Below are 19085 nucleotides of genomic sequence, written 5' to 3' on the forward strand. Positions count from 1 at the left end.
TCTTTGACCGTTTTCATCTGTTTAAAAGCTGAGTACTGCATATGGAGAACCTCTTCAATGTGATTTGGCTGTCATCCACTGTACTTTCTCTCATCTCCACTTAAAAAGCAATGTCTCACTGGCTATGTTTCCATTGGAGCTGTTAAATCGTTAAAAGTAAACAAGTAAAGAAAAATGCAATGGTTAGACCAATGTAGCTATTACGCAAATTTCTAAAATACTCCAGAGACTCTAGTATTTTGGAAATTCGATTTGCTAGTTCATGCGAATTAAGAGGCATTACTACGCATACATTTAATGGAAACAAGTACACTGCCATAAAAAAAACATGTGAACAAACAGATCTTCCCAGATTTGTATTTTGTATAAAGTGGGGTAGCTTTTAATACTGCCACTGCCTTTGTTTTCGTAGAAGGTCTGGGTGATAGAGGAGTGACACTGGTACAAAATCGAGTTAAAACGTGAGTCCAAGTATGTCTGTTTTTAAAAAGTAGACATTTAACAGGCTTATCAGTCTAAGGTTCCTAGTTGGAGAAGTTCATACACTGTAAATATGCATAAAAAGTTAATAGAATAATAAAACACACACAGCAATTTATATATTCAGTACAAAAAAGGAAACCAAACCAAGTGCATATTATCAAAAAAGGAAAGCAATATATGTTTATAGCTATAACTAAATCAATCCCACACAATATAACCCACCAGCCGTGTCTCCCACTGTTAATAAGCCTTATTAAAATATAATATAATAATAATATTTATATTATATTATAATATAAAAAACTAAAAGACTGTTAAAAACTTAAGCACAAATAGGCACCTAGAAGCAAAAAGGGGACACTGCTCAAGAGTGTGTGCTCATGCCATCAGAGGCACTTTCATCAGCTTCAAACCCGGCTGGGTAAGGCGTATCTGGCCATTCAGTTTATTTTTCAGCAGGAAGAACTACAGTAATTGTACACTGTAATAAATATTTGAAGTGGGCTTTGTTTACTGCAGTGAAATGATTATTCTGATTTTAGGTGGATTTTAAATAGGTCAGACCCTTTTAATGTCACTTCAGTTGGTGGCAGTAAATGAGATTGACTTAATCAGGAATTCACCAAAAAAACTGGCAAATTCAGCATTAAAACAAAAACATGCCCATTTTTTGCAGTGGAACTCAACTGTTGTGTCATGAGAACTAGGATTTTCCTCCTAAAATACAAACTCATGGGCATTTGAATACGGTATGTGATTTACACTGTACTACAATTTACTATATGTAGCCTATAGTATAATGTTGTTTTTTTGTTTGCTGTTGTATACAAAACATTTTTACTAACTTTTTTTTATATTTAAAAAATCTAGTTATGTTTAAAAAAAAAAAAAAAAAAAAAAAAAAAAAAAAAAGATTTAAAATATGCTTTCAATATTGTACCTCAAGATTGTAAACCGGATTTGCATGCATTACATTTCAGCTTGTTCTGAGGCCCCCATCTCACAAGGACTAACGGGGTGAAACAAGCTGCGTGTTTCATCAGACTCCTGGAAATTAACTGAAGCCACATTGCAATCTAATTTAAGCACAAGCAGCAACACAAAACATTTCATTTAACCTACAGTAATGAGGTATTACATATGATATGAGTTATTACATATGCAGGGTTTTCAGTTAGTTAAAGTATGTGGCACTTACAAGGCAGTAGGGGGCACTGATCTCATTGTGGCACATAGAACCGATGGGGTGGGGGTTGTGTCCCACATCTTTAAAAAAAAAACAAAGGATAAAAATAGTGCATTCTTGCACAATTTTGGATGGTTTGAGCATGTTTTAGACTAGTAGTGGTCTGCTTGTAGTATCTGACAAAGTACTCCAATAGTGCAGCAAAGCTTTATTTCAGCACTGTGAATGGCAAGGCAAGATCAACAAGAAGAAAAATAGACTTTAGGAGCATCAAGGCCCCTGAAAATGTGTGTGGAATTGGTTACCGCACTTTTACTTGTGTACAGTTGTAATATGGGAAACGCTCCCATGCTCAGCATTAGTCTGGTCCTGATCTGACACCATGTACTCTAACACAGACAGCTCTTACAGTGACATGTTACCGTTTATTTTTCGTTTGTGGGGGTAGGGATGGTTCAAGAGAACGCGCTCTGCCCAAATATGGAGAAAAGAGCGAAGAACGCAGGCTGCTGATGACTAGCTAGTGAAGTGCTGCGCCTCAAGTGCTTGGAGACGAGAGAGGCTCATGGAATCACTGATGTACAAGAGGGTACTACCGCAGAGTTTGAAAAAACTACCATGTCAATTCCTATTGTCGATGGAGCTGCTGCTTTGCAGCCCAGGAGCTCTGGGCCCTAGGAGGAAACCCATCAACACTTGATAGTGAATGACTTCATATTTGAATTACAGTGCTTGAAAGAAGATTTGTGGAAAAAAGATGCAAAATATGAGAGAGACATTAACTAAGGCTGTCAGTGTTTTAATGGAGTAAACATTTATACCTTTAGTATATACCGGGAGATGTTATAAATGGTTATCCATTGAAACTATCAATTTATTTTCATTAAAAATGGCTTACAATTTTTTATAGTTTTTTTTTTTTAATAGTGCTATTACTTTTATATTAATAATTTCACTTTTTTTCACATACAACAGTTAGATGTTTATAAGATACTGTAAATGTTTAGCTTTAACACAGACTGTCTGATATCTTTAATTACTATACATTTTAGAACCTCACAGTAACTTAAATACTGAAACTTACACACTTGCACTCAAATCATAATTAAAAAACAAACAGTTGTTGGTACTTTAAACATGTTTTACAAGCAGTTTTTTTTTTTTTTTTTAGTATTGAGGTATTATTTAGGCTTTTGGAAACACCCAGGGCACGACATGGGATAATTAATTCTGAAGGCCACCAGAACACACATGCGGTTTGCTCAAAATACCATTACTGTACTTTGGGCCTTACCAGACAGTGAAGCCCTCTTCAGGTGCTACTGCTTAAGTAATTGTGTTTTACTAAAGTTCCATTGCTCATAGGTTATTACCATTGATTAGTCATTTCAGATTTCACCAGTGCTGTTCTCATGCTTTCAGAATAATTACAATAGGCATTTCTCCATTCCCAGAGGGAGCAAACCCTCATTAGGCTTTGTAAGTTATTGGATGAACCTTTTAAAAAAAAATTATTTTTAAAAGGGATTGCATCCAAGTATAATGAATGCATCAAGTCCGGCTGCTGCTGTGGTTTTGCAAGTCATCCGAAAACATTTTTGTTTTTGCTCTGTTCCATTCAATAACAACTATATATTGTTCTCTTTCAGGGAAGCCTCACAGTATTGAAAGCTCAGAGCGGATTCAACTCTCTGGGACCTTTAATGTTCGGAAAGGAAAAATGCAGCTCCCAGTAAACCGGTGGACCAAACGACAGGTTATCTTGTGTGGGACCTGTCTCATAGTATCATCTGTGAAGGACAGCCAGTTGGGGAAGATGCACATCCTCCCTTTAATTGGGGGAAAGGTACGGGCTGTTTTGATCTGCTTATATAACTCCTTTATATGCTATGGGCACTACTTAACAGTGAAGTCCACTTTGGTATATGCCGCATACATACAGAAATAAATACACTGAACAAAAATATAAAGCAACAATTTTTACTGAATTTTACTGAGTTGCAGTTCATATAAGGAAATCAGTCAATTGAAATAAATTCATTAGGCCGTAACCTATCGATTTCACATGACTGGGAATACAGATATGCATCTGTTGGTCACAGATACCTTAAAAAAAAAAAAAAGGTAGGGACATGGATCAGAAAACCAGTCAGTATCTGGTGTGACCACCATTTGCCTCATGCAGCTCGACACATCTCCTTCACATAGTTGATCAGGCTTGTGGAATGTTGTCCCACTCCTCTTCAATGGCTGTGCGAAGTTGCTGGATATTGACGGGAACTGCAACACGCTGTCATACACGTCGATCCAGAAAATCCCAAACATGCTCAATGGGTGACATGTCTGGTGAGTATGCAGGGCATGGAAGAACTGGGACATTTTCAACTTCCAGGAATTGTGTACAGATCCTTGCGACATGGGGCCGTGCATTATCATGCTGAAACATGAGGTGATGGCGGCAGATGAATGGCACGATAGTGGGCCTCAGGATCTCATCACGGTATCTCTGTGCATTCAAATTGCCATCGATAAAATGCAATTGTGTTCGTTGTCCGTAGCGTATGCCTGCCCATACCATAACCCCACCGCCACCATGGGGCACTCTGTTCACAATGTTGACATCAGCAAACCGCTCGCCCACACGACGCCATACACGCTGTCTGCCATCTGCCCGGTACAGTTGAAACCGGGATTCATCCGTGAAGAGCACACTTCTCCAGCGTGCCAGTGGCCATCGAAGGTGAGCATTTGCCCACTGAAGTCGGTTACGATGCCGATCTGCAGTCAGGCCAAGACCCTGGTGAGGACGACAAGCATGCAGATGAGCTTCACTGAGACGGTTTCTGACAGTTTGTGTAGAAATTCTTCGGTTGTCCAAACCCTCAGTTTCATCAGCTGTCCGAGTGGCTGGTCCCCAGCACAAGGTACACCTGTGTATTGATCATGCTGTTTAATCAGCTTCTTGATATGCCACACCTGTCAGGTGGATGGATTATCTTGGCAAAGGAGAAATGCTCACTAACAGGGGTGTAAACAAATTTGTGCAAAAACATTGAGAGAAATAAGCTTTTTGTGCGTATGGAAAATTTCTGGGATCTTTTATTTCAGCTCATGAAACATGGGACCAACACTTTACAAGTTGCGTTTATATTTTTGTTCAGTGTACAACAGTCAATCATTAAACCTTCAGTGATCACATTATTTTAATTGGTCATCAAATTAAATGTAATCTATTCCACAAGTGAGGATTAGCTGCCATGCTTCAAATCCGGGACCTTTTATATCCTGCTTGTTTTAATGTATGAATGCAAAAGATATTGCTTTAATATTTTACGAATATGTGCTTCAAAACAGCTTTGCCATTGTTGATCTGAGAGGAATCCAATGGTTTTGTTTACTCATTCCTTTTAAAGCAAGGTTAATTTCTAGTTGATTGTGGACTTCATTAAAATGAAGCCGGTTTCCTTGTGGTGGTGTGAGTTTTTTTTTTTTTGGTTTTTGTTTTTTAAATCATCTCCAGATTTTTACAAAATCATATCTGCCAGAGAAGTTAGCTATTGTGGTGATCTGAGAGTGATTCATGTGATAATGCATTGCACATTTTTCAATCTGTTTTAATAAATAAATAAATAAATAATAATAATTTCTTGCAGGTGGAAGAAGTGAAAAAACACCAGCACTGCTTGGCCTTTAGCTCCACTGGCCCCCAGAGCCATACCTACTACATTTGTTTTGATACCTTCACAGAGTACCTGCGCTGGCTCCGACAGGCCTCAAAGGTGAGCCTGCTGTTAACTGCGATATTCTGCAAAATCATAGATAGCACTCTGTTGTTCCTAATTATACATCCCATAATCTTCGCTCTCAGCGATCAACTTTATTGAAGCCTATGCAGTTGCACATATTTGAACCAAAGACACTTAATCATCTTTGGGGGGTTTACTTTAGGTTAGCTGAAACGTATTCTTTTGAACACTAATGCTGTTGAGAAAGTAATATCAGTCTTGGAAGGGTCTTGTAATTCCTTGGCCTTATTTCACCCAGCAACTTTTCATTGCCTTGGTGTCATTACAGTTCTCTGCACTGGGCTCCAGTTATTGAGGTCAAGTTTGAGGAAGACTCCATTACGTGGAGCAGTGCACAGTAATGTGTGCTGCTGCTTGTGGTTTCTGTATTCATGTCTTGCCTAGGATTGCTGTGTAAGAGACTGGTTTGACACCGAGACCAGGCACACTGTCACTTGCTAGACCTACAAGGCAAAACTTAGCCATGTTCAATGCCATGGAAGGTGGCACGAAAAATAACATTCAGTCTTTGGCACTGTGAAAAGTGTTTGCGAAGACTGAAAAGGGCAACCGTGAGAAATTTAAAGGGAGGATCAAAGGATTACACAACAGATAGATGCTAAGTGTCATTTGTTGAAGTCCACTTCAAAAAGCCATAGAGTGATAGCTGTAGTTCTGCCATCTAGGAAAGATGCTGATGCTGTCCAGTTCCATACTGTTTCACTTCCTTGTTTGTTTGACTATTTTGTAGGTTTTCTTGCTTGAACTTTGAATCTTTCAGATAAGAAATTAATTATAGTTAAGCATCACTTGATACCTTTTTGAAAAAAAACTTTAAAATAAAGTTTAAATCTAGATAGTAGGGAAAAGGCTATTTGGTGGATTCAATTACAGTTGTAACATGTGTAACCTTGACTCATGACTGATTGCTGCCCTGTTACTTAAAGACTAGTTACAAGTGTTTTACGTCTGTTTATCAGCATCTTTTCATGTGTGAACATATTCAAGTTTGAATATAAGTGTAAATCCATAGGCACACACACTTTGTACCTTAACAATCAAGTACTTAGCTTTTTTCATATTTCCTCCAGATAACTTATCCTCTTGGGCAAAATAATGTTGCAACACGTCACAATGGAGAACCCAAATACAAGCTTTTAAAAGGTCTTTTATTGCAAGGTCTTTTACTGGGTTATCGGCAGCAGCAATAAGAAAGATCATTTAGCATTAACTACAGAGCGGTATGCAAGCCTTTTGAATGAATAATAACTGAGACTAAGTACTAGTGAGGGAGACTGTTGACTCCATGTACACTTCATAAGCCTTTGGTTTAGCTATATAATGGTCTTCCCATCTTTCTTTGTTTTTTAAGGTGTTGGTTTTATTTATAAAAAATAAAACAAAATCAGTTGAGACACACTCTATCTTTGACCAAACTGTACCATATTGTTTTCTCTCAGACTAATGAAAGTGAATTGCATAGAAAGATATGTCCACAGTGCGTATATTCCTTACTCCTTATGCCAAATACGTAAATCACTGGATCACATCGTGATCATATTTTCTTTATCCAAAGCTTTTTAAATGCTGCACTATACAGTAACTGTTGCATAAAACCAGATCTACTTTTTTAAACATGGATGCAGCGTACAACTACAACCTATTTCTTTCTATATGTACAACAAACTGTTAATTAAGCGATAGAGCCCGTCGATGCAGGTTCTACCGTGTGGTAGATGACCGCGACTGGAGTTGTGTCCTGAGCCGTAGGGTAACCTTCCGTGGAGGAAAATAGTCCCTAACGTAATTAGAATAGGAAAACGACATACACGTAGAGAAAATGTTTTTATTATTATTATTTGGCTAACATATTTATTTATCGGGGTCTACTCTTTCTTATTATAATTTATCTGGACATTGCCAGATAAATTAACTGTACAATTGTTGAATAGTCTGTGTAGTATAGGGTCATACTCGAAACTTGTTGGTGGAGGCGGGGTGTCATTCAAGCTGGCAGGGAGTGGATTGGCTCGTGCGGAAAGAATTGAAATAGGGTTGGCAGTTTGACTGACTGGTTTTGAGGCAAGGTGTTGTTTGGATCCAGCTGATGACAGAATTGTGGACCAGTTATGTCTTTCCTGTTGATTTGCTGTCCAGTAGCTGCAAATTGAGCCTTCATTACGATGTCCACTGTCTTGTCACAGACTTCATTTTGCTTGTCTCTAGACAAGCTTTTTATGTTATCAGATTAGTTGTAGATTAGAATGTTAAGGGAAAAAGCCAGTATATATTTATGCGGGGATTGATTTAAAATTGAATTCACAGTTAAGCACTTAAATGTTCTCGCGGGCATCTGTGCACAGTAAAAGCCTGCTAGATCTGGAAGCTGATTGGCTGTTCACACTCAATTGTTTGCTAATGTCTATTAGAGCATGCTACTATTAATATTATCTTTTCCATTTAACAACACAATTTATGGACCCCTAATAGATAAAGTAAATAGTGGAGGATCAAGGAGCAGGTGCATGTGATTTCTATGACTACTGAATGAACAGGCAGACAGTCCTACAGTAATAGTCTAGTTCTTGAATGCAGTTATTACATAGTTACAGTTAATGAAACAGTTCCTACAGGGAGTGATAATTATCTTTTGTTCAAAATCTTCATGTTCTGCACTGATTTTTGTTTTGTTTTTTAATTTACTGGATTAAAACATTATACTGCTGCTAATAAAGTGAGGTTCACACACGGTCATGTACAATTGCCTCATACCTAAGGATGAAATGTAATTGTCCCTTTGGCCACCTAAAGTGTTCATGATTAACAAGCTGGTTTTGTAACATATTGGGCAGTTTTAACCGTTAAATATAATGAAAACTTCAATATTGCAGGAATGTAGAATAGATGGGAGCATGTGTGCAGTATATCAATAACTATGCATAGTGATATTGTACATTCAGTTAAGTATTAGTTATTATCGAGTGCTCTCCGAAGCATAACACCATCAGTGGGTCATCATCTTTGTTGGTAGCATAAGAATCCATTTATTTTTATGGCTCAAATCTGATTTGCTGATATCGAAGGGAGCCAATTGTTTGTGTGTTCACTGCTTGTACATTAGTCGTACACATACTGTAGTTCAACCTTCTACTTCATCAGAAAGATTACTTTTTTTACAGTTTGTTAACATTTCCTGAAGTTAATTTTAGGTTTATAAACGCTACTTCTACCCCTGTGATGGAAATATGTCCCTTCTACATATCAGTAGTTCATTGTAAATCACATTTTAGTTTGGTAAAAATCTAAATTTCCAAATGGTTTTTGTTTGTTTTGTAATACTGAAAACCTTTTACAGGAAATATAGTAGGTATTTTCAGCAATTTTTGAGCTCCTACATGTTTTAAACAAATGTAGGCTTATTGTGTTTACAATAAGACAGCAAAGTTCAGTATCTTTACAAGCTCTCTGGATTTTGAAAGAGAAAATGTTTTCTTATATTGGATGGAATGCAATTCAGTGGCCCTCTTTAGAAATGTCCGTGCTTAGTGTTTATACACAGAACTGTTGTCTCTATTGGACTGTGAAGAGTTTAATCTCCTTCATTGTTAAATGAAAAAGAGCTTAGGTTTGCTCCTGATGTCTACTGCAGAAGAAAATAGGAAAAGGCAGGCTTTGTTCACAATCTGCCCTGTGGCTGTGAAATGTATGACCCTTTGAATTTGCACCAAATAATATAAAATAACTGCAATAAAAATCTAATCAGAATTTTTGTTAATGTTACTGAATCTCAACTGCTTTGCCCAGAAATCTAAAAATGAATATCATATTTCTATTTGATGATTATCCCTTGCTGTGGACGCATATCCTCGGAGAAAGGTATATCATGGAGGTGCTCATGCAAACGTGTCACTCTTTAGAACTTCGTATATCTAGTGAAACAAGAAAACGTCTTTTGTGATGAACCCTGGTTCGAAGGGCAGCAGTGCTAAATGGAGGGACCTGTATGTACACAAGCCACACTTTCATTTTACATGTACAGTAGAAAGTGGATTTACTTTTTTGTGCTACTGGTACAGTAGCTCCAAATTTGTATTTCCTGCAATTGAGGGATCATATATGATATTAACATACATGTATAGGCTTGCCTACAGTATGCAAAGTTAGGCAAGTTCCCTATTGACATCAGTGTGCTCTGTATGTTTGTGAGGTACTTCCAATACTAGAGAAGAGCAAAATGATTTATATTCAAAAGAAATAACCCTATTTTGATGAGGTTACAGAAGTACAATAAGAAGGAATTGAGCGCAGCTGAGAAGTAAAGGAATTGATTAAATGATGGTGTAAGTAGAGACTGCCATGGCCTGTTATGTTTTAGGTTAGCTTTTCTATCTTTGAAATGTGAACATATTTCTCATTCGCAGTACAGGTAGGTGGGTCATTCTGCAGGAAATGGTTTCAAATATTGGTTTGCTTGCTGCATGACGAGCTACATTTTTTAAATTAGGTTAGTAGTGACCACAGAGTTATTTACAAGTTCTCTTTTCCTTTTTTGTTTGGCAGTTTAACATAGAAAGGACCAGTTAAGAAACTGTAAGCTATTTAGTGGTAGCTGTGGGTGCATGCCTTGAGTCCCATTGCATAGTAAGGAGTTTAAATAGCGAGACTGTGGGGTGCTCATCAATTTCTCACTGTCTTTTGTTGTGCCATCTTGAGTCGGGGCTTCTCTTGGTTAACTTGTTTGTTTAAGTACAAAAAAAAAAAAACAGATCAATAGAAGCATGTGTGCAGAGATGTGAAGTAATGCAGGTCTGTGTTCTGTATTCCAACACACGACAATGTGTCATTCATCTAGCAGTGTCCTACTCATGTTATGTTCCTAAGCAAAAATATTTTGAAATGAAAAGAGGCAGTGTTTATGTAGTGTCCTGGAACCTTCAGTTTTACTGAGGCTAGTGTTTTTTGTTTTTTTTTAAACAAAATAAAGTTATCCTTCACAATTTTCTGTCTTGATGGGTCTTAAACAAATGGGGTCAAGTGCCAATGAACTGGTAAGTCTCAGAATTACTTACAGAATTTCATTACTCCCAGCATCTGTCTCATTAGTCTGCGTGAGTCAGTGGTATAGGGAATGTGTATAAATGCTGTGTATAGTACCACCTTGGTAAAATAAAAAAGATTGAAATAATTGGAAATTGAAGCAGGTAAACTGTATATACACAAGAGTCCAGCCTTGGGGGAAAAAAACAAGTAGATATGCACTTTTTATATCTGTGTTCTCTGATTTTAAATCTTAAATTAAAGCCTTTATCTAAAATCACAGAGCCTGGTTGTTGTACTATTTTCAGACTGGAAGAAGCATAGGCTTACACTACAACACGTGTGTATTATTATTATATATATATATATAGTCTGCACTATATATTATAATATATATAATATATATATATATATATATATATTATATATATATAAAATGATCAGTGTGCCGTGAGTAGATCTGTGAAAAATTAATTTGTGTCTGAGCAATACATAAACAAGCCTTTGTTGTTCATTCTTTGAACAATGTGGGTTGACTCCATTTGACACTGTTTATTCTTTAATCTGGGAAACAATGATCATTGTAGTCACTGCATTTCACAGTGGGTGTTTTGCAGACAGTTAGTTTTAGTGTGACGCTAAATCCAGCATGATTGGAAATATACTGTTTACACCAATTGAATACAATTTATTAAAACACATTCAGCTGCAGTATTTGTTAATCTTAAACTGATGCTCGGCTTTAAATTTAACTTTTAACTTTAAAGTGACATTGAACTTTAAGCTGCAGTGTTTGGTAATCTTAGTGATACTAGAGTAATATATATATATATACATACAGTGGCTTGCAAAAGTATTCAGACCCCTGACCAATTCTCTGATATTACCGAATTACAAATGGTACATTGAAATTTCGTTCTGTTTGATATTTTATTTTTAAACACTGAAACTCAGAATCAATTATTGTAAGGTGACATTGGTTTTATGTTGGGAAATATTTTTAAGAAAAATAAAAAACTGAAATATCTTGCTTGCATAAGTATTCAACCCCTGTACTGTGGAAGCTCCCAGTTTGCACCAATGAATGAAATTGCCCTAACGAGGACACAGTTACCTTACCATTGGCCTCCACCTGTGAACCATTAAAGTTGCTTTCACATTTTCTGGATAAAAACCCCACTGTTGAGGGATCATTGGTAAGGCTGTGAATCTGAAGGAAAATGAAGACCAAAGAGCATTCTACAGAAGTTAGAGATAAAGTAATACAAATGCATAGATTAGGGAAAGGGTACAAAATAATATCCAAGTGTTTGGATATCCCAGTGAGCACAGTTGGATCAATAATCAGGAAGTGGAAGCTGCATCACACCACCCAGGCACTGCCAAGAAAAGGCCGTCCCTCAAAACTCAGCGCTCAAACAAGAAGGAGACTTGTGAGAGAAGCCACAGAGAGGCCAACAATCACTTTGAAGGAGCTACAGAGTTCAGTGGCTGGGAGTGGAGTAATGGTGCACCAGTCAACCATATCAAGAGCTCTGCATAACACTGGCCTGTATGGGAGGGTGGCAAGAAAGAAGCCGTTACTCAAAAAGTACCATCTGAAAGCACGTCTGGAGTTTGCCAGAAAGCATGAGAGTGGCCCAGCTGCGATGTGGGAAAAGGTTTTGTGGTCAGATGAGACCAAGATAGAGCTTTTTGGCCAAAACTCAAAGCGCTATGTGTGGCGCAAACCTAACACTGCCCATGCCTCAAGACACACCATCCCTACAGTGAAGTATGGTGGTGGCAGCATCATGCTGTGGGGATGCTTCTCATCAGCAGGGACTGGGCATCTTGTTACAATTGAAGGAAGAATGGATGGAGCAAAATACAGGAAAATACTGCAAGAGAATCTGCTTTGGTCCGCTAAAAAATTGAAGCTTGGGAGGAAATTCACCTTTCAGCAGGACAATGATCCCAAGCACAAGGCCAAAGCAACATTGGAGTGGCTCAAGAACAAAAAGGTGAATGTCCTACAGTGGCCCAGTCAAAGTCCTGATCTCAATCCCATTGAGAATCTGTGGCACTATTTGAAAATTGCCGTCCACAAGTGTCGTCCAACCAACCTGAACAACCTGGAGCAAATCTGCCAAGAAGAATGGGCCAAAATCACTCTGACACTGTGTGCAAAGCTGGTACATACTTACCCCAAAAGACTTAACCCTGTTATTGCAGCGAAAGGTGGCTCTACCAAATATTAATGTGTGGGGGTAGAATATTTATGCAAGCAAGATATTTCAGTTTTTTATTTTTCTTAAAAATATTTCCCAACATAAAACTAGTGTCACCTTACAGTAATTGATTTTGAGTTTCAGTGTTTAAAAATAAAATACCAAACAGAACGAAATTTCAATGTACCATTTGTAATTCAGTAATATGAGAGAATTGGTCAGGGGTTTGAATACTTTTGCAAAGGCTGTGTGTGTGTGTGTGTGTGTGTGTGTGTGTGTGTCTATATATAAAATGTTTATTTATTGTTGGCTACAATTGCGTATCAGAATCTTTTCAGTATTAAAACCAAAAACCTCCCGATTCATAAGTTCCACATGCACTTCCTATCCATTTCACCCATATAAGCTAAACAACATGCTTTCAATGAAAAAAACAAGTCCCATTTTACTGTGCCTCCAGTTTTTCATCCTGCACCAGCAAACGCCATATACAATGGCTACTGTTTGTTTTGGGTCTTTCTTCATCACCATGTAATGCCGCATCGCCGTCACCCTCCTGAAGCATGTGCCAGTAGAGCTCCTGTACTCATTCCTAATCTCTTTCTCAATTTCCTTTGCCCTGATTGTTTCAGATTGTGTCCCAGCGGATCAGCTCTGTGGATCTGTCCTGCTGCAGCCTCGAGCATCTGCCTGCCAATCTCTTCTACAGCCAGGACCTGACGCACCTCAATCTCAAGCACAACTTCCTGCGGCATGATCTGGGACCAATCGCCAGCCGTGGCCTGACTGAGCTGCAGAGGTAATGCCAGGTCTTTCCCGGGTGTGCCGAGCTTGGCTGATGACTTCTAATCTGAGGGTGGTGGGGGTGGATCGAAAATGGAGTTTGGTCTGGAAATAGGAGAGGTTTTATTATCTTCCAGCTCACATGGCTTTGTACCATCTGGTGCCTGTGCAAGAAGGAAAGGTTGAGTGGGGAGTGGGGGGTGGGTTGTGCATTTATATGGATGGAAACAGAAGAGAATTGATTTTTATAGGGTTTTGTTGTTATTAAGTCATGGCTTTGTCTTGAAATATAGGTCTGTGGGTCATGCTACAGCAGGGCTACTCCCCTGTAGCAAAATCAACCTCTAAAATATGTTCCGAAAGGAATGCTGTATACTAACTAGGACTAATTTAACTGCTCGATAAATTGCATCGTTTATAAGCCTCATTTGATATGGAATAGTCTACCTGGCAACATTGTAACATAATATTGTTTGTTTAAATTGGACAGTAATACCAAAAACGACAGCTTTTTCAGTAATTTTGAAAGGTGTTTTAATGCAAGTGTTTTTTTTTTTTTTTTAATTTTAATTGTGATTAATAGATTTAGCAATCATTATTTCCTTTATTAATTTCTTCACTGTATACGTAGTTGTGACAATGTGGACACAGCCTACATTGCATGTGTCTGAGCTCCCTTTTTAATGCAAGGTTTTAAAAAAAAAAAAAAAAAAAAACATTTTAGTTCAAGTACCATGTAGCACACTTAAAAAAAAAAAAAAAAAATCATTATCATTATGTTATGATAAAGCAGCCCTTAATATAATGTACTGAATGGTTTTACAATTCAGCTCGAGTGTGGCATTTAGAAAATGAGGATTGGGGAACTGGCATTAGTTAAAGCCCAAGGTATAAAATATTGCTTTGCCTGCTTTGTTTTCAGTTACATTTTAGATAAAAGGCTTAGAAGTGCTGTGCCTGTTACGGGTTTAAAAACAGATTTATTATGTATTCAAGAAGGTCGAGTAATACTAAACCAGTGATGAGCAGATTCTCAGGATAGTTGTTGTTTTGCTTTGCGAGTTCCCTCTCCCTCCCCTGCTAGCTCGTACACACACCTGGAAGAGGCGGACTCAAAGCACATCTCAAACTGATTGGTCAATATGAGGTCCCTAATGTCTGGTAAATGACCTTGAATGTTTTTGTTTAAACTATATTTAATCACTGGAAAATATGTAAATACAGTATTAATTTATGTATTTTACCTTTTTTCTGCTTGATGAAAGAAAATCTCAGTTTTTTTTACACACCCTCTGAATGTTGTCTGTCAGTGTAGACTAAGCAATGAGGCACACAAATAAGTAGTAATGTATTGTCCCTGAGATGCTCGCACATGTAGTCCTATCACAAAGTGATGTTATATATGTAGGTTATATATATAATGTAACATACAAGTGTTGAAATATTTAGCATTAAATATTCGGTGGTCCTGATCTTACTGGATCTCATTGTGGAATTTAGCTCTTGTTCATTCAAATCCAATGACAGAATGACTTGGTGAGTCGCACTGTTCCAAATTACGCTGCTTTGGCAAGCAGTTGCAGAGTTTGATCTAACTAAGGTAAGTAATTCTCCGCTAACTTTTTTAAAAGAGCGGAAAAATTAAAATCTAAGAAAATAGATGAAACACTTGTATTAGTGGCCAAAGCAAGCCATGGGGAATAACAGACATTTGCCTATCTTAGGAAATATATAATAAATATAATAACTTATGGGTAAAAAATATTATCATTACAATAGTATATTCTTATGTGAGAATACATTCTGAACCATTTATAAATATATTTCAATTTTCTCAGTCACTCTCACACACACACACAAAGTCATTGTCAAAAGATATTGTAAAGAATTGAACTGGAAGACAGTAATTAAGCTACATGTTTTGCTAACGGAAGTACATAGAACACAGTACTACAATCAAAAATGGCATTGATGTATCCACTGATGGTTTTAAAGAGTAAAAGTAACACTGAAAAAAGATTTGGCCAACTAAAAAAAATTTTAATAATTTGTTGGATTGCTGGTGACCTTGACATTGACTTCTGACCGAATGCGGCAGCCGTGTTAACTTGACATCTTGTAACTTGTTACTTGATTGTTCTGTAACAGGACATGTCTGTTCTGTTATTCTCATAAGGTTTGGAACACAGCTATATATTGTTTTATTCTTTTCTTGGTTCCAGTAAAAGTGAACCCTTTCACTGTCACATTGTTTGTTTTACAGACCACATGCTTTCACATTGCAGGAGTCTATTCCATTAGAATGTTTTATAAAGTTTTACTTTTTTATAAAGCATGCACACACTTCATGATTTAATTTTAACTTTGTGTCTTACATCAGTTGCAGGAATTATATGTATGGAGAATAATTAATGTGTTTGAATCAGTGACTCTAGTTTTCACACTGCTGTTTAACAGTTGATTGTTTTACCCATTTGCTTTAGCGAAACCCAGATAGTGTATTACTTTTAAAGGACAAGAGTCTGTAAGATTTAGAATTTTTCCTCTAAATTAAATATTTAAATAAGTTATTTATGGAAACGGTCAAGGCTGATCTGTGCTTTTGTGTGCTTTTATTAATTATTTAAGAAAACAAAAGGTTTAAACAAACACTTCACAAACAAAACACCCAAGCTAAGGCTATCTCGGTGCAGTACCAGGGCAGAAAGCACAACCTGCTGCTCTCAGCCCTTCTCCGTTCTTTTGTTCAGTTTTGGTAATTTGAGTCTGCCATCTTTAAACAACATAAGTCCAGCATATTCTTTTGCATTACTAGCTATGATAAATATTAAATTATAAAATATTAAATTAAATCAACAGGCTTGTTGGTCTAGGGGTATGATTGTCGCTTTGGGTGCGAGAGGTCTCGGGTTCAAATCCCGGACGAGCCCTTTTAAGGGGCATTCAGAACAGAAAATAGGAGACACTTTTTTACACAGAGAATTGTGAGGGTCTGGAATCAACTCCCCAGTAATGTTGTTGAAGCTGACACCCTGGGATCCTTCAAGAAGCTGCTTGATGAGATTTTGGGATCAATAAGCTACTAACAACCAAACGAGCAAGATGGGCCGAATGGCCTCCTCTCGTTTGTAAACTTTCTTATGTTCTTATGTTCTTATATTGTTGAAAGATGGCGCTAACAATAAATACTAGATGCAAAATTGGAAAAATTACCTTAAAATGAGTAAAACTGCACAAGTAGACCTAAAAGGATTCTATATACAAAGGGGGGGGGGGTGGGGTTGACATTTCTGTAAATATGAAACAACATCCATTGTTGCATTTTTGGTGGTCACACAAAATTCCTATCCAAAGCCCCTTTTACATACAAATGCAACTACGGAGCCACCTGAGACGTTTAAAAAATTCTTTCAAATACCCATTCACACAGCACGAAACTGCGCAGTCTACGCCGGTATAATACTGTCCACACAGCCAAAGGGATCATATGAGTACAACTTGCAAACCTGTCAGCCATCAGATCGTTTTCATGGCAATGGTGATTCGCCCATAAATTACAGCATCACGCACCGCCCCTCTATTAGTGAATTCACCTCCTCGTAAGCCCGTAAAGTTAACAATTCATTAACTTATTCTAGGCTCCAATTACTACCTCGTTCTTGATCAGCCATTGTATCTGAAAAAAATGGAAGCGTGTAACACCAAGGACAAAAACACTCAACACGACTGGTATACAGTCATGTTGGCTGTTGACTTTAAATCCACGCCCACTATAGCGCTTCAGTGCTGGCATAGCATTTCACAAAGGAGTTAAGACGGTTCAGTGCTGTCTCTGAACCACCTCACAAGGTGATTCAGAGACGGAATAAAATATGACAGCTCTGTGACGTCTCTGTGACAGCTCTGTGCAATTCACGCAGACCAAAACACAGATCATAACAAACGTGCTTCTAAACCAAGCGACGGTACTTGCAGCCTTAGTAGTGTCTGAGGAAGATCTTTTTATGAACTCTGTATTTTGATAGTGGGTTTGAAAGAAACTGTGAATGACCAAGAATCCAAGTTGTAATGTCTCAGATAGCAGAGACAAGTGACTGCAGCAGGATAGCCTATTTATTCTCAAAGCAGTTTTGTTTAAACAAGTTATTTACAGTATGTTTAGGTAAGTGAAGAAATCTTTTCTTGTACAAAGTCTGTAAGTGAATCATTAGTAACAACAACATTGAAAGCTTTCTTGTGTAATGTCATGTAAACTGTAGATATAAATCTAATAGCAATACATTAAAATAAATGTAAAGGGTCCCCAACTGGCTCGCCTGATAGAAGTACAGCCACGTGGTGTGCAGGGCATCCTACAGCACAGGTTCACGTCCTGGCTGTGCGAAGTGGCCAGTCTTTGCTGGGGACTCTAAAGGGAGAGTCGCATTGGCTTTGGCACTACCATGGGTTAGGGAGGTAAAACCGGCAGGGACTGTTTCTCCTCATCGCTCTACAGCAAACCCTGCTGGCCAGGCAACCAGTGAGCTCAGAGCAGACACCTGCAGGGCTGGCCTTTGTCCTCCAGATGTCGTGCATATTTACGTTGTATATCTAGGGTTTATATCACAACTGTGTCCTCTCCAATTACCATTAACGAAAATACCCATTATAGCTCATAATGTAATTATTAACCATAATAAACACAATTATAGATGCACATTACCTATTGTGACGATTTCAATAGCATGGCTTCAGTTCAGTTACTTATAAACACACAACAGTTTCATACTTATTCTGTTGGTGCGATGTTTAAAACAAAGTCTTCTTAACACGGTCGTCCTCTCTATAGAAGTTAGTAGGGCAGCAGCACAGTGCAGTATCTCGGTGAAGGCTGTAGGCGAAAGCTTTTGATCGTTCCGGAGGGAGCCTATTTTTTCCGGGACAGCTTTGAAGATTACATCATTGTGTCTTCATTGAAGAACTTCGGAGTTTGAGTTGAGAGCGATGAGATGTTTTGAAGAAAGCATGAATCCAGCGAGCAAGAGCGAATCCAGAGCAAGCCCAGAGAGAAGAAAACTCCTTGTTTTTAGTTTAAATAACACAATGTATATATATAGGCGGTCCCTTCTTCTGTAAACAAGTCTTTGTCGGTCCTTCCATTGCTTGACAGTATTTGATAGACAGTTGCGTGTCACACAAAAATCAAAGGATTTTACATTTATCATTTAAACCTCCTATTTAATATAAATATTTACATTCATTGGAGAAGCATCCGAGTTTCAGTTTCCTTCTCTGTACAAAATTACGACTACAAGCATATAAAACGCATCATAATACAATCAAAGGATAATATTTAAAAATAGTTACTAGTTTATAATATTAATTTAAAACACAATAAACCCTTCAGGTTTATTGGGAAACTTACTTAAAATAACTATTAAATTTGTGTCCACAAGTTATGTAATTAAAAATTATTCTTAAAGCATTTTAACACAATAATGGTACAACTGCATCTTCACTATATCTTCCCTTGGTAAGTTTTATGACACCTTAGGAGGCCAGACAGTCAGATAGCATTTTGGAAGGCGAGCTTCAAAGAGTTAGCACAGTTTGTGGCCTGTG

The 19085-nt window shown here is 37.6% G+C and overlaps 1 protein-coding gene across 1 annotated transcript in view; it reads left to right on the plus strand.

Moving 5' to 3' along the window:
- The window catches only part of LOC121314575 (PH domain leucine-rich repeat protein phosphatase 1-like), a 106613-nt gene that overhangs the window by 48868 nt on the left and 38660 nt on the right, over positions 1-19085 (plus strand). Inside the window, exons 2-4 of the mRNA XM_041247993.1 lie at positions 3319-3515; positions 5323-5448; positions 13334-13500. Coding sequence (XP_041103927.1) covers positions 3319-3515; positions 5323-5448; positions 13334-13500 — 490 coding nt within the window. The remainder of the gene's footprint in view (positions 1-3318; positions 3516-5322; positions 5449-13333; positions 13501-19085) is intronic.

The sequence above is a fragment of the Polyodon spathula genome, chromosome 4, assembly GCF_017654505.1.
Source record: "Polyodon spathula isolate WHYD16114869_AA chromosome 4, ASM1765450v1, whole genome shotgun sequence".
Taxonomy (NCBI): Eukaryota; Metazoa; Chordata; class Actinopteri; order Acipenseriformes; family Polyodontidae; genus Polyodon; species Polyodon spathula.